Below are 21626 nucleotides of genomic sequence, written 5' to 3'. Positions count from 1 at the left end.
ACCGATAGAGCTTGGCAGGCAGAAGGTCCCAGGTTCAAATCTACAGGCAGGACATGGAAAATATCCCCCATCAGAAACTCTGAAGACCTGCTGTCACTCAGCGCAGACAGCACTGAGCTAAATGCTTAAATACTTTCCACTTTAAATTCTTTCTACTTGTATCTGTTTCCTGGAGGAAAAACAGACAAGAGAATTGAATGGTAGAAGAGACAGTTTTATTGAAGAAGGGCAGGAGAGAGACAGACCGAAAAAGTTTTGCAAAAAAAACAAAACCCTCAGAGGCAAAAAGTGCTCTCTCAATTTAAGGCCACACCGATGTTGGCTCACCTCCACTCTTAAGAAAGGGCAGGGCTGGTAGGAGGAGATTCTGTGAAGCAAAAGTGTGTTTGTGGGAAAGGGACCTCCATTGCCAAACGCGATCCCACAGAGTGGAGCGTCTGATCAGCACTCACATTTTCCGTTGAGAGTGCAAGCCTTCAGCGGAAATAGTTGGGGCAGTCGTGGACCGTGAGATGCCAGGCTCTCTCAAAGGCATCGACCACCCCGGGCAAGAGAGGACCCTCCTCGCTGCATGCGAGATTCTCCTGCAGTTGCTCCATAGTGGACATTCCGATGATCACAGCGTCTCCGTGGTCAGCCTACAGAAAATGGAAGCACATTAATTTTCACAAACAGAGCTCCAGTAGCGATGGAGACCACCTTTGCATAAACCAGATTCAATACCCGTCAGAATTGGGATGGGTACAGTGGTGTAGGGGTTAGAGTGTTGGACCTCATCAACCCAGGTTCAAATCCCCACTCGCTCACAAACCTTACTGGGTGACCTTGGGCCAGTCACTGTCTCTCAGCCTGACCTACCTCACAGGGTCATTGTGGCGATAAAATGGGGAGGGGGGAAACTCTGTACGCCACGTTGAGCTCCTTGGAGGAAAGGGGATACAAATGCAATAATTATATATAATAAAGTAAAACCATCAAGTATCTTACTTGCGCTGATCATTAGCCTGATGGTATGACTATTTTGGGTTCGTGATATCACTTTATTCTTTTTTCATTGTTTGGTTTTTAAATTGCGTTACTTAATGCTGTAATCCAGTCAGGGACCTTACGGTGAAGGGCTGCCAAGAAATCAGGTATGGGAAGCCTTTTGCTGTCCAGATGTTGCTGAACTACAACTCCCAGGCCCTCGGCCATCATGGCTGGGGCTGATGGAAGTTGTAATTCTGCATTGTGTGGCAGGCCATTAGTTCCCCACACCTGCAATAAATGAACAAACTCAGCCATGAAGTTCACAGGGTAACCTTGGGGCAGTCACACACTCCTAGTCTAACCTACCTCACAAGGTTGTTTTGAGGATAAGCATGAAGGAAGGGGGAGAATCATGCATGCCACCCACAAAATGTCAGACCTTCCAAAAGTCATGCTAATTTGGGAATAGAACAGTGAAAAGGGCAGAGTTCAGACACACACACACAGAGCGTCTCTTGGCAAGTGCTACCTGCATCCCACAGCAAAGTTCCCAGTTACCTGCAGCTTTGAGTGATGATAGATCCAGCGCAGGGCAGCTGAGGTCAAGCTGGGGGGTGTTGAGCCGTATGTCTCGCGCAGGGCCTTTTCGACCAAGGCAACCCCTTGGAAATGGTGCTGCTTCCAGTATCTGGAGTTTTAAAAGGGAAAGCTCTTCCTTATTTTTATTTCTTTGTTTTTAATCATTTGTATCCTGCTTTTAAAAAAAAAAAAAAAAACCAACTTTTTTTAACCTGAATGTCTTCCATAATGAAAAGAGCAGCACAACAATACGAGGCTGTGGTTAAAACAGTTACCAGACCATGGTTATCTGGATCCCTGCATTGAGCAGGGGGTTGGACTTGATGGCCTTACAGGCCCCTTCCAACTCTACTATTGTATGATTCTATGACCATGTCTCCATCTAGTTCAGCATCTTGTTTCCAACCCACAGACAGGATCTGAGGCAAGTCTATTCTCGCTCTGCCCAGCACTCAGCAGGCAGAGGAAGACCGCCTCTAGAGGTCCCATTTAGTTGTCATGACTAACAAAGCACTGCTCCGTAACCTCTACAATCCTCAGCCTGCCCACCCCATCTATCACCCTGACCCATTTCCTCTGAAAAGGCAGTTATAGCAGCCTTCCTACGCGACATTAGCAGCTGAATTTCTTGTCCCCACATTCAAGACGCCAGCCTCTTGTCCCATCTTCACACCCACCTGTCTCTATAGATTTGGGCCCAGTCGTTGCCAAAAAACCTGCCAGCTGGTTGCTGGCTCAAATCTTTATCTTCATACTTGTATTTCCCAGTCAGGAGCCCTCCTACAAAAAGTCCAGTGAACACCCAAACATTAGGGACTAGAATCTTAGAATCAGCAGAGCTCCAGTTAGAACAATCCTCTTCCCCCTGGCCCCCAGCTCACACTGCTGCTGACAAACCGGTAGCTCTTTGGGGTTCTGTCTGTGCTCCTGCCCCAGAAACCACCCAACCCCTCCGCAAGCCCCCTTACCAGCCAGCGGATTATAGGCGTAGAACCGAATCCCAAAATGCCTGAGGCACGGCAGCAGTTCCGTCTCCACTTGACGTGTCGTGGCGTTGTACATGCCCTTTGGTAAAAAAAAAGAGGAACAAGGAAACATCTTTAGAAAGCGATTCCCTTCCGCCAGGTTGCCAACCAACCAGGGAAGAAAGAGCTTGGAGCCCTCTTGAAATCAGCGACATGAAATCAGCAGGTGACACTCTTCATGGAGGAGGGTAGAGTGCCTGCTTTGCATGCAGAAGGTCCCAGCTTCAACCCCCAATGGCGTCTCCAGATAGGGCTGGGAGAGACCCCCCGCCTGAAGCCCTGGAGAGCTGCTGCCGGCCAGTGTAGACAATGCTGATTTAGATGCACCAGCGGTGTGACTCAGTGTAAGGCAGCGTCCTATATTCCTATTCAAACAATCCCTTTATTCAGAATCATGAGGACCAGAACCTTGTTTTATTTTTAGGGGAAGGCAAAGGACCATAATTCAGTGGCAGAGCACCTGCTTTGCATGCAGAAGGTCTCAGGTTCAGTCCTCAGCATCTCCAGGTGGCGCTGGGAACCAGCCCTGTCTGAAAACCTGGAGGGACACTGCCACCCAGTGCGGACAACACTGAGCTGGACCAATGATCTGGCTCGATATAAACCGACTTCCTTTAAAGGAAGCTCAGTGGTAGGATGCTTGCTTTGCATGCAGAAGGTCCCAGGTTCAATCCCCAATGGCATCTCTAGCTGGAGAAGAATCAGGTAGCAAGTCACGCGACAGCCCCTTCTCTGCCCCAGACGCTGGAGAGCTGGCTGCCAGTCAGAGCAGGCAGGGTGGTGTTTCTTTTTTAAGTCACTTTTTGGGGCACAGACCTTGCAAAGCAGCTTTATAGATAACAACAACAGAGGAGAGAAAACAAAACCACTACAAAGTTCCAAACAGTTCTACAGCAGCTTAGAATTCCTCTGAATCCAGGACAAAATTTCCCCTGAAAGTGAACATAAGCCATTGCCAGAGTGACCAACGAACAGGGCTGATGGCAAGTGGGAATCTGGCAGTGCCCAGAGGGCCACGAGCTCCGCAGCCCTGACCTACACCAAAAAGCTCAGATGGCAGACCTTGATCGGTCTTCCACATCTCTCACCTGGTACACTGTTGGCAGCACCCAGTTGTTGGCTTTGCAGACGGTGTAGATCTCCGCCACCTCCCAAGAGGAGTAGTTGGACAGACCGAGTTCTTTAAACTTCCCCTGTTGAAAGAGAAAAAGAAAACTCTGCGTTTTTAGTGTTGTGTCCACGGAAAAGCCCCGCAGAATCCGACTTAAAGGTTCCATCTAGTCCAGCGGCCAATCAAATGGCTCCAAGAAGCCCAGAGGCAGGGCGTGAAGGCAGCCGCCCTCCCTGGCTCATGTTATTTCACTTGGGATTTATGAACCGCCCCAGTTCAACTTGAAGAGATGGGGACACGAGCATTTCACACCAAGCGAGGTAGCCCAGGAGTCTCAAACGTCACGGCCTGTTTGGTCCCGGTCCGCCTACCTCTCGGTGCAGCTCATTGCAGGCCTTCAGCGTCTCCTCCACGGGCGTCTCGTGATCGGGAGCGTGAAGGTAGAAGAGATCGACGGACGTCATCTGCAGCCTCTGGAGGGACGTCTCCAGCTGAGACCGGACGCACTCGGCCTTCAGGGTGTTGCCCTCCCACGGGTTGGCCTTGGTGGCCACCTTGACTGGCAGGGAGAAGAGGAAGTCAGAAGCATAAACGCGAGGCCCTTCCGAACGAGAGCGCTGCGTCTCGTAAATGCCGCAGCAAGTCAAAGCCCCAAAAGCGCATGAGAAATTAACAAGGCAGACGGGCAGGTTACACTGAAAGGCCTAATTCGGCCCTCCAAGCCTCTCCTGCTGGCCCCTGGGACGCTCTCCAAGCCACGCCCACTCTGTTCAGGCCACACCCCTTAATGGCCCTCCTGCTTCACATCCCTCCTTGAGTTCTTTTGCCCGGCTTGGGACATGCGTCCTTGAACTCTACACCTCTTGCTTGCCCGGATGGAGGAGGGAGAGATGGGTGTGCGAGAGTGTGTAGAAATGAACCTACCGTGCAATGGTGAAACTTACACTCATTGCTCCGCCCACTTTTACTTCTGGCCCTGCCCACTACTGGAAAGCGGCCCCTGGAAGGTTGCCCAAATGGGAATCCGGACCTTGGACTGAAAAAGGTTCCCTTCCCCTGCCATATTGGATCAAGCAAGGCTGATAAGCCTCATGGATGGAAGGCCGCCCTCAGCACCTGACATTTAGAAGCATGCTGCCTCTGAATATGGAAGTTCTATCTAGGTCTCATGGCTGAGAGCTGCAGGTAGACCTGTCCAAAGAATTGTAACAATCATCCTGGATCAGACCACGTGTGCTTTTTCAACTTGTTCATAAATGACCTGGAGTTGGGGGGGCTGGGAGGTGGTCAAGCTTACCAAGGGCGGCAAATTGCTCAGGGTGGTTAAAACAAAAAGGGATTGCAAGGAGCTCCGAAAAGATATCTCCAAGCAGGCTGTAAAGTGGCCAGTGTAAATTTTCCCAATGCTCCCAAGAATTAGGCCTTTAATGCACACCCAGTGTCAGAATGAGAAGGCCCAGCTCTGAGCATGCACAAAGCGCCTTTCCCTCCTCAAGCCACTTAGCTGCTCCAACCAGCCTCCAGACGTCCGAGGCTGAACAACACAGGTGTAGTCGTCCAAGGTCTCAGGGTGTGTGTGTGTGTTAGTCCCCCTACTTTTTTGGGAGCAGGGTCTCAACATCTCCAGCACCCTACAAATCAATCAGCATGAAAAGCGAGTGTGTCAGTCACTGAGAAGAGTCTCCTAACATGCTTCCTTGTCCTTTCCTGCTGATTGGAGCCAATCAGAGTGAAAGGAGGTGAGTCAGCCCGAGAAGACTCTTTTCAGTAGCTAACACTCCCCCTTTCATGCTAATGGGCTCCTAGAGATGTCTGTTGTTGTGGGAGAAGGCATTAGCAAGGATCTCATTCTCAACTCAGGAGCAAAAAAGGGTGTGTGTGGCTGTGACTATCATGAAGCCACCCTGCCACTACCATACTGCTGAACAGGAGGTTTTTCTATATGAACACAAGTCCTGAAGACTTCAACCACCAGAACAAAGGTAAAGATTTTGACCTTGGCTGCCGCCTTTTGTTGTCCAGGCTTTCTAGTTGCTGAATAACCAAATTGTCAGCCCTCCAAGGAGAGAACAGTCAGGGCAAAGAGCGATACATGCAAAACCACAGAAAAAACACAGGGATTATGTCGCCATCGAGCCCGCTTGGTGGAGGAATCTAATCAGGAACTGGGGGCAACTGTTATCTCTGCAACCTCTAAAATCTAGATCATTATTTTTCCCCACAGAATTTAATTAAGGGAGGGATTAGGTTAGATTAGTGTTGGCAGCACGGGGAAGGGGGGGATAGAAACAAAAGACAGAAATGCACTCCACATGTGCTCACACGCACCCTTGCTCATGGGACTAGGCAGGGCATCCCAGTCTCACGAGATCATCTAGTCCCGCCCGCAAAACAAAGCTCCTCTGAGCATGGATAATGCGTTTAAGATGAAGCTCTGGTGCGAAGTTAGATGAGAGCTGGCGGGGTGGCGGAAAGGCACTCTGCATATGCCCGGAGGAACCGCTGTGCGTTTCTGAAGGAGGCGTTAGACGTCCTCTGGAGCAGGCCCCCTCCCTCCCGACCCACCTGGACCCGCAGCTTTGGGCTGTGCGGCCAGTAAGGCGCCCAAGATGCGCTCCGACTCGCCCCCCGCGTAGATATGCGCCGTGTCCAGCTCGCAGTGCCCGCGTCCCAGGAACGCGCGCAGCATGGCGCCGCTGGCCTCCGGAGCGGCCCGCCGCCCGAACTCCATGGTGCCCAGCACCGACCGCACGCCGCGGCCCTGCCCGCATTGCACCGACATCCCGGCGGCGAGTCGCTCTGCCGTCGTTGCGGCTCGAACTCGCCAACAGCTGCGCAGCGCTCCGCTCCAGCGCATCCCCGCCCCCTGCGCATGCGTGGCTGCCTCCTCTGTACGCCCCCTCCCCGGGAGGGAGGGCGCTTGGCGGGAGGAGTGTAGCTGAAGGAATTCCATCCCGGTCCCAATTTGGACTACAGTACACAATTTGAACGTGAAATATTATTTTACAGCCGCTGGCTTTGCTTTGCATGCAGTCTAGCCCGCCTACAACTCGAACGCGGCATTGATATTGACACTATATCGTTTTAAAGCTGCTGATTGCAGCCTTTCCAGGTAGGGAGATGGTCCCAGGCTGCAGTCCTAGAGAGCCGCTGCTGCCAGTCAGTGTGCGCAGGACAGAGGTAGAGAGACCAAGGGTGTGACTCGGTGGAAGACAGCTCCGTCAGAAGGAAAGCCTTCAGAGAAGGAAGACACTCTGCACTGGCTCAGAGGCACTGCTTTATCATCACCCTTAACTGCTGTCACTGGGAAAAGCATAAGAAACAAAAGGCCTGCGCCCCGAGGAGCTTGCTAAACCCGGCATCGGTTTCAACACCCTCCCCGTGCGCGTCATTCATGACTCCTGGCGGGCGGCGGTGGGGCGGTCCGATCCATTCCTCCCTCCCTCGAGGGGGCGGGCTCGGCCAGTCAGCTGACTTCGCTGCATCAGCAGAGGCGGGGGCGGGAACGTATGCAGGGCTCAGCCGGCGGCGCAAGGGAGGAGTTGCGGCCGGGTCGACCTGAAACAACAAAGCCGCGCTCCAGATCGCCGGGAAGAGGAGTCGGTCCGGTTTGTGAGCTATGCGGCCCCGTGGCGAGGTGAGGATGGGCAAGAGATGAAGCGACCCCCTCCCGTCACCCACCCACTCGCGCCTCCTTTGGAAATCGGGAGTTGAAACCCGCTTTTCCCCCAGGGGAAGTGAAGCGAGGTGCTTACCCCGGAGTAGAGGAGGTTGGGGGGTTAGGGGTGCTTTTATTTTTAACCAGAGCAGTTTTTTTTTAAATCCCTTTTCCCAGGCCAAATTCTTGACACCAACTACAATGAAAACGTCGCAGGGCTTAAACTTACCTGTGGGCTGTTATGGGGTCAACATGCCCCCATCCCAGAAATGCTGAGGGTTTGAGTGTAGTTCCTTCTTTGGTGCAAAGCCAAATGCACCCTGCCTGTGCTCAGAGGTCCTGTTGATCAATCCTTTGTCTCCGGTCTGCTTGAAAAACAGATCATGAGTTCCAGGCAGTAGCTGTAATGGTGCCCCTTAAGTGCGGGTTGGTGGAGAGTAATCTCCTTTGTCCATCCTCAGTAATATACAAAATGGGGTCTGAAGTGTGTGTCTATACATCCAGCTTCTGTTGGCATAATGTGAACAGGGCAGCACCCTTGTATGCATTTCCAGACCCAAGTCTGGGAACATGTGCCGTTAAGCAAGATTATCTCAGAGCATGAGCAAAGTGCATTTCCAATCCTCCACAGAATCGTTGTGGGTGGTGATACCATGCCCCAGGAGGGACTTAATACTGGGAACGATCTATCGTCCCCCTGATCAAAATGCTCAGGGAGACCTTGAGATGAGATATGAAATTGAGGAAGCATCTAAACTAGGAAATGTGGTAGTAATGAGTGACTTCAACTACCCGGACATAGACTGGCTGCATATGTGTTCCAGTCATGACAAAGAAACAAAGTTTCTAGATATTCTAAATGACTATTCCCTAGATCAGTTGGTCATGGAACTGACCAGAGGGACGGCAACCCTGGAATTAATCCTCAGTGGGGACCGGGACCTCGTGCGAGATGTAAGTGTTGTTGAACCGATTGGGAGCAGTGACCACAGTGCTATTAAATTAAACATACATGTAAATGGCCAATTGCCAAGAAAATCCAACACGGTCACATTTGACTTCAAAAGAGGAAACTTCACAAAAATGAGGGGATTGGTAAAAAGAAAGCTGAAAAACAAAGTCCAGAGGGTCACATCACTCGAAGATGCTTGGAAGTTGTTTAAAAACACTATATTAGAAGCTCAACTGGAGTGCATACCGCAGATCAGAAAAGGTACCACCAGGGCCAAGAAGATGCCAGCATGGTTAACGAGCAAAGTCAAGGAAGCTCTTAGAGGCAAAAAGTCTTCCTTCAGAAAATGGAAGTCTTGTCCGCATGAAGAAAATAAAAAAGAACACAAACTCTGGCAAAAGAAATGCAAGAAGACAATAAGGGATGCTAAAAAAGAATTTGAGGAGCACATTGCTAAGAACATAAAAACCAACAACAAAAAATTCTATAAATACATTCAAAGCAGGAGACCATCTAGGGAGGCGATTGGACCCTTGGATGATAAGGGAGTCAAAGGAGTACTAAAGAACGATAAGGAGATTGCAGAGAAGCTAAATGAATTCTTTGCATCTGTCTTCACAGTGGAAGATATAGGGCAGATCCCTGAACCTGAACTAACATTTGCAGGAAGGGATTCTGAGGAACTGAGACAAATAGTGGTAACAAGAGAGGAAGTTCTAGGCTTAATGAACAATATAACAACTGAGAAATCACCGGGCCCTGATGGCATCCACCCAAGAGTTCTCAAAGAACTCAAATGTGAAATTGCTGATCTGCTAAAATATGTAACTTGTCCCTCGGGTCCTCCTCCGTGCCTGAGGACTGGAAAGTGGCAAATGTAACGCCAATCTTCAAAAAGGGATCCAGAGGGATCCCGGAAATTACAGGCCAGTTAGCTGAACTTCTGTCCCTGGAAAACTGGTAGAAAGTATTATTAAAGCTAGATTAACTAAGCACATAGAAGAACAAGCCTTGCTGAAGCAGAGCCAGCATGGCTTCTGCAAGGGAAAGTCCTGTCTCAGTAACCTATTAGAATTCTTTGAGAGTGTCAACAAGCATATAGAGGTGATCCAGTGGACATAGTGTACTTAGACTTTCAAAAAGCGTTTGACAAGGTACCTCACCAAAGACTTCTGAGGAAGCTTAGCAGTCATGGAATAAGAGGAGAGGTCCTCTTGTGGATAAGGAATTGGTTAAGAAGCAGAGAGTAGGAATAAACGGACAGTTCTCCCAATGGAGGGCTGTAGAAAGTGGAGTCCCTCAAGGATCGGTATTGGGACCTGTACTTTTCAACTTGTTCATTAATGACCTAGAATTAGGAGTGAGCAGTGAAGTGGGCAAGTTTGCTGACGACACTAAATTGTTCAGGGTTGTTAAAACAAAAAGGGATTGCGAAGAGCTCCAAAAAGACCTCTCCAAACTGAGTGAATGGGCGGAAAAATGGCAAATGTAATTCAATATAAATAAGTGTAAAATTATGCATATTGGAGCAAAAAATCTTAATTTCACATATACGCTCATGGGGTCTGAACTGGCGGTGACCGACCACGAGAGAGACCTCGGGGTTGTAGTGGACAGCACGATGAAAATGTCGACCCAGTGTGCGGCAGCTGTGAAAAAGGCAAATTCCATGCTAGCGATAATTAGGAAAGGTATTGAAAATAAAACAGCTGATATCATAATGCCATTGTATAAATCTATGGTGCGGCCGCATTTGGAATACTGTGTACAGTTCTGGTCGCCTCATCTCAAAAAGGATATAGAGTTGGAAAAGGTTCAGAAGAGGGCAACCAGAATGATCAAGGGGATGGAGCGACTCCCTTACGAGGAAAGGTTGCAGCATTTGGGGCTTTTTAGTTTAGAGAAAAGGTGGGTCAGAGGAGACATGCATGGCATTGAGAAAGTGGATAGAGAAAAGTTCTTCTCCCTCTCTCATAATACTAGAACTTGTGGGCATTCAAAGAAGCTGAATGTTGGAAGATTCAGGACAGACAAAAGGAAGTACTTCTTTACTCAGCGCATAGTTAAACTATGGAATTTGCTCCCACAAGATGCAGTAATGGCCACCAGCTTGGATGGCTTTAAAAGAAGATTAGACAAATTCATGGAGGACAGGGCTATCAATGGCTACTAGCCGTGATGGCTGTGCTGTGCCACCCTACCAGAGCTTGGAAAAGTTACTTTTTTGAACTACAGCTCCCATCAGCCTAATCCAGTGGCCATGTTGCCTAGGGCTGATGGGAGTTGTAGTTCAAAAAAGTAACTTTTCCAAGCTCTGCGCCTAGTCAGAGGCAGCATGCTTCTGAAAACCAGTTGCCGGAAGCCTCAGGAGGGGAGAGTGTTCTTGCACTCGGGTCCTGCTTGCGGGCTTCCCCCAGGCACCTGGTTGGCCACTGTGAGAACAGGATGCTGGACTAGATGGGCCACTGGCCTGATCCAGCAGGCTCTTCTTATGTTCTTATGTTCTTAATCATTTCTCATAGCCATTCCTGTTTCCCCCATCCCACCTCCCCACAAATCTGGGATGAGTTGTTAAAGAGTTGTGAGTGCAAATTAAGTGGCGATGATTTGGGATTAAGTTCCAGGACGTGTTGTCTTTAGAAACATGCCACAAGGTTGTGCACCTCTTAGAGTTCGCCCACCCCAGATTCCCATCACTGCGGAAAATAGACTCTTGCAGAATGTGGTGCATTCCAGCACATTCAGCTTATCCATTTGTTTAGTTTTTAAACTTGAACGCTGGGTCGGGATCCAAGTTCAAATCCATCCCTGCTCCAAAGACTGTCCAAGTGATCTTGAACATGAGGTTGGTGTCTGTGCAACCTCAGTTTCCCTTGGATCTATAAAATGGAAAACAGACTATTTCCTCACCTGGAAAAGAAAATGAGCGGGGGAGCGCCACCATACAGACATTTGGAAACGCAAACTGTGGAGGGAATTCTGTCATGGTGTGTCACACTCCTATTTACAGCCGCCCAGGTGAGGCACTCCAGGATCTGATCTTGTCCTTTGACTCCAATCAGAAAAGTTTTAACTTTCCATGGCTGGCAAAACAAAAAAGCCCAGCTTTGGAAAGCGAAACAGGCAGGAAGCATGTCATGAAAAAGCAGGGTTGTTTTGTGCTGAAATGACACTTTCTTGCAGATCTGTGTTTGCAAAGAGAGAATATGTGGCAGCTAGGCAATTCTTGAAGGCTGAAGTCTTCTCCCTGTCTCTCCACAAAACAGTTTCTGTATTTTGGGGGGGGGGGGTTGGTTTGTTTTTTGGCTGCTCACGAGCGGATTGTGACTCTTTTGCTTAGCTGCTTTTTAAGCCGGCAAAGTGCTGATTAAGGCCACTCAGTCTTACAACACTCATGGTCAGCTGGCCAGGTCACACAAAAAGTGCCTTTTGAGGGCCCCTACAGTCCCAAATCTTGCTTTCGACAGTGACCAGCCAGATGCCCCAATGAGGTCTGAAGAAGGTGGCCTTTCCTTAATATTTTGTAGTTGGAGGTATGCTACTCCTGAACATGGAGGCTCCATTGGCAAATAACAATATAGACTTCTCCTTTAAAGCAACCCTCCTCAATCTGGTGCCCACCCGTGTGTTGGACTACATCTCCCTTCAGCCCCAGCCAGCGTGGCCGTATGATGCTGTGGGTGATGGGAGTTGTAGTCCCAAACAGATGGAAGGCACAGATGGCGATCATTGATTTTAAACTTTTAATTAGTTAATTTTACAAGTGGGGAACTGAGGCTGATGATGGTGAAGTCTTATACTAGAGATGGACAGGTCCTCTTATTTCCGCTGAGTTTCATGCATGCTCAGTCACAGATTTGTCACAGCCCAGTTTTTGCTGATATTGTAACTGGAACTTGGAAAAGTTCAGAAAAGGACAGCCAAGATGATCAAGGCGGTGCAGCGACTCTCCTGTGCGGAAAGGTTGCAGCATCTAGAGCTTTTTTAGTTTAGAGTCAGAGGAGACATGATAGAAGTGTATGAAATTATGTGGCATGGAGACATCAGATGGAGAAAAGTTCTTCTCCCTCTCTCATAACACCAGAACTCATGGACATCCAATGAAGCTGAAAGCGGGAAGATTCAGGACAGAATCTTCACATGGCGCACAGTTAAACGATGGAATTCGCTCCCACAAGAGGCTGCGATGGCCACCAACATGGATGGCTTTCAAAGAGGATCAGGCAAATCCAGGGGGGATAAAGGCTATCAGTGGCTACGAGCCATGGTGGCCATGCTCTGCGTCCAGTCGAAGGCAGGATGCTTCTGAAGACAGTTGCTGGAAATCCCAAGTGGGGAGGAGGGCTGTTGTGCTCAGGTGCTGGTTTTGGGCTTTCCTTTAGGGGAGCAGGATGCTGAACTCAGTGGGCCGCTGGCCTGGTCCTGCAGGACGATTCTTATGAAATGCAGCATATAAATAAATCGACTGTATTATCCAATTGTTTTCGTCCCCGGCAGGTCCACGATTCAACTCTGGACAAATCCTTCCTCTTATGTTTTGTGTGACGTCAGCAACCGCACCCCTTGACCCTCCTTCCCTAAATTCCTGGGACGGTCCTTGCTTAAGCATACGCGATGGCCGCTCATCCTCAGAAGATCGGTTCCCTGAGGATGAATTTCTCCGATTGCCCCAATGGTTCCCTGTGGGTATGGGAGGTATTCCACGAATGTGCCCAAGGTGGCCGGGATATAGGCAGCGTGGTGCTGGGTCTGGTGTCCATCGTCTGCTTTGCTGGGGCCTCTTTTCCGTAAGTAGAGCAGCTTGTTTCCTGTTTGGGTGTCTTGAGCGATCCGAGTTCTTCTCTTAATCAAAGAATGTCACGTCCATTTTTGGAATGATTGGCAGGTCTCTTAATTGGGGACCAGCCCTGACGAAACATTTTGGAGAAGTGAGTCACTTCCTGCTTTTAAGGAGAAGGGCAATGCAGTCTCCTGCCTCTCTCCTTAGAGCTCCAGGTTTTCTGCAGTAACAGCAACAAAAATCCCCACAACAGCACGTTAAGGCTGGTGGTCAAAAGGCTGGTGGTCAACGGGTGGGGCGGAAGGCAGAGAGCCCAACAGTAGGTGGAGCCAGTGCCAATGATTGGCTGAGCCAGAGCCAATGACAGGCAGAGCCGGCTCATTCCAGTTTTCCAGTTTCTCCCTGCTAAGTTCTCCAAGGGCAACACTAAGCAGGGGAAGAGGAAGGTGACACACAGGGCCACCCTTTGGGTTGGTTCTAAGAGGGCAGGCAGGTGGGGGCTGGCTGATGGCAGAGTGAGATTGGTGGGGTGCTGACCCATTTGCCCTAATGGACCAGCCTCCACTGATGAGGACTGAGTGTGCTCAGCTGGCTACAGAATCCTGGCCGATTTTTGGGACTGAAGGAGTCAGAATGGAAAACCAAGGAGAGGGGATGGAATGTGGCCGCTGGAATCTGGAACAAGGAGCTCTGTGCACTGCAACATTTTGTTGCAGTTCCCACCTATGTTTTCTCAAAAGAAAAAAGGGGAATTTCTTTATTTATTATTTGTACTTATCACCTGCCCTTCGTCAAACAGTTCCAGGGTGGCTTACGTAGGCAAAGTGGCAACCATTGGTTGCTTCAGATGTCTTACAAAGACATCTTTCCTCCAGGCTTTCTCTAACCCATGTTGAGACCCTGTCTTCAGTGGCGGTGGTTGTTAAAAGGTTATATCCCACCAATCCTTCCAGAAGGAGCCCGGGGTGGCAAACAGGCAGTAAAACACTAAAAACATCTAAAAAACAAAATACCTTAAAAACATATTTAAAAACAGTTCCAATACAGATGCAGACTGGGATCTACTTGAAAGGCTTGCTGAAAGAAGAAAGTCGATACATACTTTTGTTTTGCGCTTTTGTTTTAATGATATTATCCACTGTTTTTATGTTGCGCTCTGTTTAGAGACTTTAAAAATATTAAGCGGTTTATAAGCAAATGCACAGTTAAAATCATAAAATAAAATCTGCAAAAGCTACCGACGTCAGAATGACAAAACGGCAGTACAGAACAGCAACGCACAGTATTTCTTTTTAACCTCTTTTGAGGGCTGCTCACCTGGAGATAGTTTGCTCATCCTAGGTGACCAAGCAAAGCCTCATGGGTAATCCTGCTTTAACTGATTCTTCTTCCAACTTTTCCCCCTGCAGTCAATATTACCTGGCTTGTAAAACTGGGATTATGGACCAGGCACTATCAGTCTACTTCCTTCTAGGATGGCTGGGAGGAGACTCTTTAAACCTGATTGGATCTTTCTTAGCTGACCAGCTACCACTACAGGTAAGGACATAAGAAGGGCCCTGCTGGATCAGAAAAACTGCCCTTCTAATCGGACATCCTTTTTCCTGACAGTGACCAGTCGGGCACCTCCGGAAAGCCTGCAGACAGGGGGCGAAAGCAACAGCCCTTCCTTGTGTTTTATCTCAAGTCCCTGGTATTCAGAGGTAGACTGCCTCTGGAAATGGAGTTTCCATATTGCCATGTATAGACCTCCTGTCATTTGTCTAATCCCCTGATCATTTTGGTAGCCCTTGTTTTTTAATGGTTTCCTACCACTGCAGGACTGAGGTTTTATATATTAATTTTCAGCAACGTTAACAACATTGTGTTAACAAGAAAAACTATACAAGTGAATCAATCCCTCCCCCCACAGTCACCAATATAAACATTAGAACATGTCAAGTCACCACTCAGTGAGAGTCACTTTCCTGTGCTGGTTTTCTCCACCCTCTTTTCTCTGGGGCAGTGGACACATCATACATTTACAGCAAATTTTTCTTCTCCAAAGAATCTCCTGGGAACTGTAGTTTACCCCTCACAGAGCTAAGTTTCCCAGCACCCTTAAACAAACTACAGTTCCAAGGTTTCTTTTGGGGAGGGGTGCTTTAAAAGTATGATGTGTATTGGCTTAAAATGACTTTGTGTGATTTGTGACTGCAGTTTAGGGTGGTCTTTTTTTCACCCGCTTGATCGCGCTGCAGAATTCTGTGCATTCTTCTTGCAGAATCTGTATAGCCTGAGCACAGAATTCTAATTCTTTTTAATATGGAACTGCTGTCGATTGCTGTTTTTTGCTCCTGTCACAGGTATACACGGCCATTTATTATGTACTGGCAGACTTGCTTATGATCTCTTTCTACCTCTACTACAAAATCAAGAACCAGAACAGAAGCTGTAAGTTTCAATCCACCAACCCTACCTTTGTTTTCAGCAAATACCTTTAAACAGAGTTGGGGCTTAGTCCCAGTGCCCACTTCTGTTTGAAGCATCTGACTTAATACTTGTTTGTCTCTGGGCATGTACAGAGTTTTTCTGCCCTACTTTGCCATCGTTAACAAGTACACGAAGCTCCAGGACTTGAGTTTCCATAGAAGACATTGTGACCCCTCTGCCCACACTCGCTAATTTCCAGGGTGGAAAGTAAGCTTGGGGGGGCGGGGGGGAGATGCACTCTGTACATGTTCTGAGGGTCACTTCATTAGTTAATAGGCTGCAGGGCTCACTATGAACTCTGGCACTGTGTAACTACAGTAGCTTCCTATCCACTTTTATTGTTAAATTATACAGTTCCATTAGTTTGTATGGTACTTTATAGAGGACAAAAGGACAGGTCTCTGGTACAGGATTCTTGGATCAGAAGGCACAAGGCAAGCTTGAATTCTGATGCCTCTGGGGTTTTTCTTTCCATCTTAAAACAAAGCACTTGAATCCCTGTGGGTTCATCTCATCAAACTTTTTAAACATCCTTCCTGTAGATCTATTACTCTGAACAACTTCCTGGCTGTAGATAACTAATTTCTCTTTTTGGGGATAGTTTAACGCTGAGGTTTACATCTTTGTAGATATAACACAGGTGGACTTTTCTAGCCCACGTTTCATTTCTCCCAAGGCCCTCCCTGATTAATTGGGCACAGCGGCACTGTCTGCGTAGGAGACGGAAACAGACATTCAGGGAGCCTCTCAGTGGAATGATCAGCCAAGGGGGCAGACACAGCAGGGCTGGCATTCCGCATTCTGAAGACAGCAAAGCAAGGCACTCTGGGAAACTTCCTAAGGGAATCTTCAATATTTATTTTATTTTATTTGCATCCCACCCTTTCTCCCAAAGGAGCCCAGGGTGGTAAACATCAAATGGTCCAATTTAAATTTAAAATCATATAAACCATCTAAAGAACAATTAGAATATTTAAAAGCAACCGCAGACCCTCACGGTTACCAATTTCATGGTTACCAATATCTCTCAGCCATCAAATGCCTGGGTAAACACGAATGTTTTCTTAAAAATTCCTGAAGATCAATAATGAGGGAGACAGACGCACCTCACTAGGGAGGGCCTTCCACAGATAGGAAGCCACCACTGAGAAGGCCATATCATGGGTCAATGTCAACCAGACAGCAGCCAGAGGCGACGCCGCCAAAGGGCCTGCCCTGCCAATCAAATGACTTGTGATGGTTAATACTGGGGGAGTCTCGTTAGCACTAACACCTTGAATTGGGGCCAGTAGCTCTCTGGCAGCCAGTGCAGTGCTTTCTGGACTGGTGAAACATTGTCCTGTTGGGCTGCTCCACTTACCAGCCTAGCAGCCGCATTCTACACTAGCTGCAACTTCCGGACTGTCTTCAAGGACAGCCCCACATAGAGTGCATTGCAGTAGTCCAGGCAGGAAGTCTGAAGAGCATAGACAATCGAGGCCAGGCTACATAGGCAGGCGTCTAACCAATTTCTCTCTTCTGTCCTCAGTTTCTGCTTCAATCAACACCATTTTTGTGTTCCTTTTTGTGGGAACGGTGTCAGTGACCTCTTTTCTGGGAGGACCCACCTCTCGCCTCGGGGATGGAACTTCGGCATTCAAAGGGAGGACGCTGCTCTCTTCCGCAGAAGATCAACCTTGGTCTGGATGGGAGGTGAGCTCATTCCTTTTAAAAGGAGGGGAGCGGCTGGTTTGGACAGAATTCATTTTTAAAAAAACCTAAGCAGAGCAGGGCAGGACTCAAAAAATGGCACAGCGAGGATTGAGCATGCTTAGGGGGGCATGGAATGCTGAGCGTTGGGGATGGGAGGAAAGAAATGGAGTATCTGAAATCTATGCTGCAACATTTTGTTACAGGTTACAGTAATTGGTCCCCACAGGGGAAACTGCACAGACACACACGATGAGGAATCCTCATTCATTCAGATGGGGCTGTTTGTCCCTGTGACAACATCCCACGCAACAGAGGGGGTGGTGGTGGAAATCCTACCAGACAGATGAATCAGTCGGTGAAAAAGGTGTTCCATGGGTGGTTTCAGCTCTGCTTTGGCCAGAGCGCTTTTGAGAGAAACCAGCTGTGCAGAGGGGCCTTCCTTGCTTTGTGCTGAGGCTTCCCTGTGAACCATTTCCATGTGCTTTTGTCCTTTGCCTGGACCCCACCTCCTCTTGGGATTCTGCCGTCTTCCTTAACCCGCCCGCGTCTTCCGCAGCCTTTCACCAAGAGGGAAATTGTCGGTTTTGTTGTCGGATCCATTTCATCGCTGCTCTACCTGCTCTCCCGGGTCCCCCAGATCTACACAAACGTAAGTGGTGCTTCAGAAACGGGACACCCTGTTTCAGTACAGGCATCTCCTTCAAGCCAGCTTAGGAGAGCGGGGAGACTGTGGCTCGGCGGCAGAGCACCTGCTTTGCATGCAGAAGGTCTGAGGTTCAGTCCCTGGCAGCATCTGTAGGTACTGCTGGGAGACACTCCGTCCGAAACCCTGGCGAGCCGCTGCCAGTCAGTGCAGGCAGTACGGAGCCAGATGAACCAAGTGGTCTGACTCTCTATAAGGCAGCTTCCTATATATTAAGGGAGAAGGGCCGTAGCTCAGTGGCAGAGCGCCTGCCTTACATGCAGAATGTCCCAGGTTCAAGCCCCAACATCTCCAGGTAGGGCTGGGAATGTCCCGCCTAAAACTCTGGACAGTACTGAGACAGATGGGCCAATGATACTGACCTTCCTGTATTTTTATTTAAATCCACCCTTTATTCAGAACCATGAGGACCAGGACCTTGCTTTACTTTTTAGGGTAACGGCCGTAGCTCAGTGGCTGAGCATCTCCTTTGCATGCAGAAGGTTCCCAGGTTCAGTGGCCGGCCACATCCCCAGGCAGGTCCGGGAATGCCCTTGCCTAAAACCCTGGAGAGCGGCTTCCACTTTGTATTGACCAGGGCCCATGAAAAGTATGAACCTCTAGCTGGGGCTGATGGGGGTCTTGACAGCCTCCAAGGGAGGGGGCACAGATGTTCCCCATCTCTGGTGCAGACAGACAGGCCGAGGGTCCGACTCAACATTCAAGGGAGCTTTTTACATCCCTGTATCTTAAGGGAAGGGCGGCAGCTCAGTGGTTAGAGCATCCGCTTTGCTTGCAGAAGGTCTCTGGCTCACTCCCCAACGGCATCTCCAGTTAAATAGGATCAGGTTGCAAGTAATGGGTGTCTGGGACCCAGTCAGAGTGCATCCCACTGGGCTAGACGTGACAAATATTCTGACCTGGCATAAGCCAGTTAGCTTGCCCTGCTCCTATTAACTGGAATTCTAAGGCTTGCTGAGAACCTTTCCTGATCACAAGCTATGGGGTGGGCGGGGGGAGAGAGAGAGAGAGATTACAATCACGGGTAGGACTGAGAGTTCTGTTCAGCTCGCAAAGATCGTTTCCCAGGCCCAGCGTGTGCGTCAAGCACCCTGTTCTCTCAGTTTAATGGTATGCTTTTTTTTTTTGCTCCTGGCTCTGGTTGGTCGATCTGAATGTAAGAAGAGCTTGCTGGATTAGACCAGAGGCCCATCTAGTCCCCTTCTCTGTTCTCGGTGGCCAACCAGTTGCCCCCAATGGTAAGCCCACAAGCAGGTCTTGGGCGCAGGAGCAACTCTCCCGGCTTCCAGTCCCCAGGAACTGGCATTCAAGTGCGCTGCCTCCAACAGCGGAGGGAAAACATAGCCATTGTGGCTAGTAGCTGTTGGTCTTGGGGTTCTAGTTTTAAAAAAAAAGAACCGACAAGGCTGAAGTCTGTGCGTCCATGCATGCCTGCGCACAGAGTATGCAGTATCCCAAATTCATCTGCACCTTAGACTGACGTGAAAGCATTTCCAAGTAATCACAGGCCTGTCTCTAATTTTACCTGGCAGTTCAAGAGGAAATCGACCAGCGGCATCTCTTACTCCCTCTTTGCTCTGGTAATGCTGGGAAACACACTGTATGGAGTCAGTGTCTTGCTGAAAAACCCGGATCCGGGCCAAGCGGAGGGCAGCTATGTTATCCACCACCTCCCTTGGCTGATCGGCAGTCTGGGAGTCCTCTCTCTAGACATCGTTGTATCCTTCCCAGAGCCCCAGGCCTTTGTGTGTTTTCTGCATTTACAAGCAGAGCCAAAATTCTGTGCAGAATTCTGTAGACGATGCTGTGTAATGGTTAGCGAGTTACACCTTTTTTTTTTTTTTACCAGGGAGCCCCAGCTTCAAATCTCTGCTCACTCAAAAAAGCTTACTAAGTGACTTTGTCTTTTTGGCGCCTACTGAAGACCTTCCTCTTTCAACAAGCCTTTTGAGTAGAGACCTTATCTCAGCCTGCGTCGGTGCTGGAATTGCTTTTTAAGGGTTTTTTATAGCTGTTTAAAATATTTTGTTTTAATATGTTTTTAAAGATGTTTTAGTATGATTTAAAATCTTGTTTTTAAGGTGTTTTAAGTGCTTTTAGTGTTTTTGTTCGCTGCCCTGGGCTCCTTCTGAGAGGCAAGGCAGGACATAAATGTAATAAAGAACAAGTTAGAATAGAAATTTTGTTGGGCGATTATACAGTGTTTGTCTTATTCGGAGTAGACCCCTTGAAATCAATGGACTTAATTTACTCAGGTTCCCTGATTTCAATAGATCTACTGCAGGAATGAGAAACCTGCAGCTCTGTAGAAAACCCTTGCCACTTAAATGTGGCCTTGCCAAAAATATAATGGAGATGTGCAAGGAAAAGCTAGGCTTTTCTAGTTGCAAAAGCAGACCTTAACTCTCCCAATCCAGATTTCCTTTCAGTTCCTTGCCTATCGTCAGAGGAGGCTACCACCGCTCGAGGAACGAGATGCTCTTCTCGGTAAGGAAGATGAACCTCTTGACAGCTGATTGACACCATCTTAAGGAAATGGAGATGCCGGCCTGACAGCAAAGGACTTTTCTCTTCATCCAGACTTTGGAAAGAGAGCAAAGCAGCTTGGTCTTCTCTTTCTGCAGAAAAGATCTTTCCTCCAAGGGACAGGCGTTTTTTGGAGTTGGGTCTCACTACCTCTAAATAGGGAGCGAGGATGAATCAATAAGATCCAAACTGAGGAACTGAAACTAGTGTGCGTTTATACTTTTATATGATTTTTCTCAGCTGAAGGGGAATGTAGCTCCTCTGTGATCAAAATGGGGGAAATGTGATTAATTTAAAGGTTTGGATAAAGGGAAAACACTACATGTGTAGCTCTCTTTGGTGTTCATTATTTCCGTTCATAAATGCAGTTGCATATGATTTCTTCCGAGATTCCTCGAAGGGTAAGAGGCACACGTCTTGTTCTGTTGCACAGGTGAGGTATTCTTTTTTTAAATAGGCATTTTAGTGGTACAGATGGACAAAGGTAATAACAAATCCCTTTTCCTGCACATCTGCATGCATTTGCCTTCCCCAGACAGAATTCTTTTCCCCACCACCACCAGTTTCTTTTAATTTAGAGCTTTGCATAGGGTGGGGTTGCTGGGTGAGTTTGGCAAACATAGAACTAGTAAGAAGAGACCTTGCTCTCAAGCGCTGAAGTCAGGAAAACTTTCAACCAAGTTTCTAACACTTAAGAAAAGTTCCTTAACTCTGTCATCTTGACCTTTTTCTGCCAGGCACTCCCCCCCCATACATACACACTTTCAAACTTGCCTCCACAACACTGAGGACTAGTAACTATCTTTTTTTAAAAAAAAAAAAATGAAACAAGTAGAGAAAATGCTGGAGGAACGTCTTAAACGGTGCGGTTCAAATTCCACATTACAAAGTAATAATATAAGAACCTGCTGCCCTTTTTTGGGAGTTCTGCCACGCTTCAGTGTTCTGATTTCATAATTACTGCAAGGGCCCCAGCGTGAGTATAAACAGCATGCGCTGTCAGACTTAAATTGCCTGAGAAGAAATTAACCAGGAAAAAATAAGAGGGTTTTTTAAAGTACTATTAAGCAAAATTAAACAGGAACAAGTTCAGCCGAAGGATAATTGCACAAGGCAAGTTTCCTGGGGTGCGCTTCCTTTTGGTAGAAGCCAGCAAGGG

At 48.2% G+C, this 21626-nt stretch overlaps 2 protein-coding genes across 6 annotated transcripts; one reads left to right on the top strand and one right to left on the bottom strand.

The window, feature by feature from the left end:
- Positions 1-198: 198 nt before the first annotated feature.
- AKR7A2 (aldo-keto reductase family 7 member A2) lies at positions 199-7002 on the bottom strand. The gene is made up of 7 exons (XM_061602176.1): positions 6250-7002; positions 4056-4243; positions 3662-3766; positions 2517-2613; positions 2226-2328; positions 1528-1657; positions 199-638 (listed from the first exon to the last, which is right to left on the bottom strand). Exons 1-7 carry the CDS (start codon positions 6635-6637, stop codon positions 477-479), a joined length of 1173 nt encoding a protein of 390 aa, XP_061458160.1. The 5' UTR covers positions 6638-7002; the 3' UTR covers positions 199-476.
- SLC66A1 (solute carrier family 66 member 1) lies at positions 6633-20794 on the top strand. 5 transcript variants are annotated; one of them, XM_061602179.1, is made up of 9 exons: positions 7231-7321; positions 8217-8296; positions 12792-13081; positions 14484-14613; positions 15420-15507; positions 17075-17238; positions 17795-17887; positions 19474-19659; positions 20359-20794. In XM_061602179.1, the coding sequence occupies exons 3-9, from the start codon at positions 12909-12911 to the stop codon at positions 20455-20457; spliced, it is 933 nt and encodes a 310-aa protein (XP_061458163.1). In that variant the 5' UTR covers positions 7231-7321; positions 8217-8296; positions 12792-12908; the 3' UTR covers positions 20458-20794. The 5 variants fall into 5 exon arrangements, with proteins under 5 accessions (XP_061458164.1, XP_061458163.1, XP_061458162.1 ...); XM_061602177.1 differs by having other exon boundaries at positions 7273-7321; positions 8222-8296; XM_061602178.1 differs by lacking the exon at positions 8217-8296 and having other exon boundaries at positions 7233-7321.
- Positions 20795-21626: the final 832 nt, after the last annotated feature.

Source organism: Rhineura floridana, chromosome 18, assembly GCF_030035675.1.
Source record: "Rhineura floridana isolate rRhiFlo1 chromosome 18, rRhiFlo1.hap2, whole genome shotgun sequence".
Lineage (NCBI taxonomy): Eukaryota > Metazoa > Chordata > Lepidosauria > Squamata > Rhineuridae > Rhineura > Rhineura floridana.
This window is presented reverse-complemented; position numbering and strand designations above follow the sequence as displayed.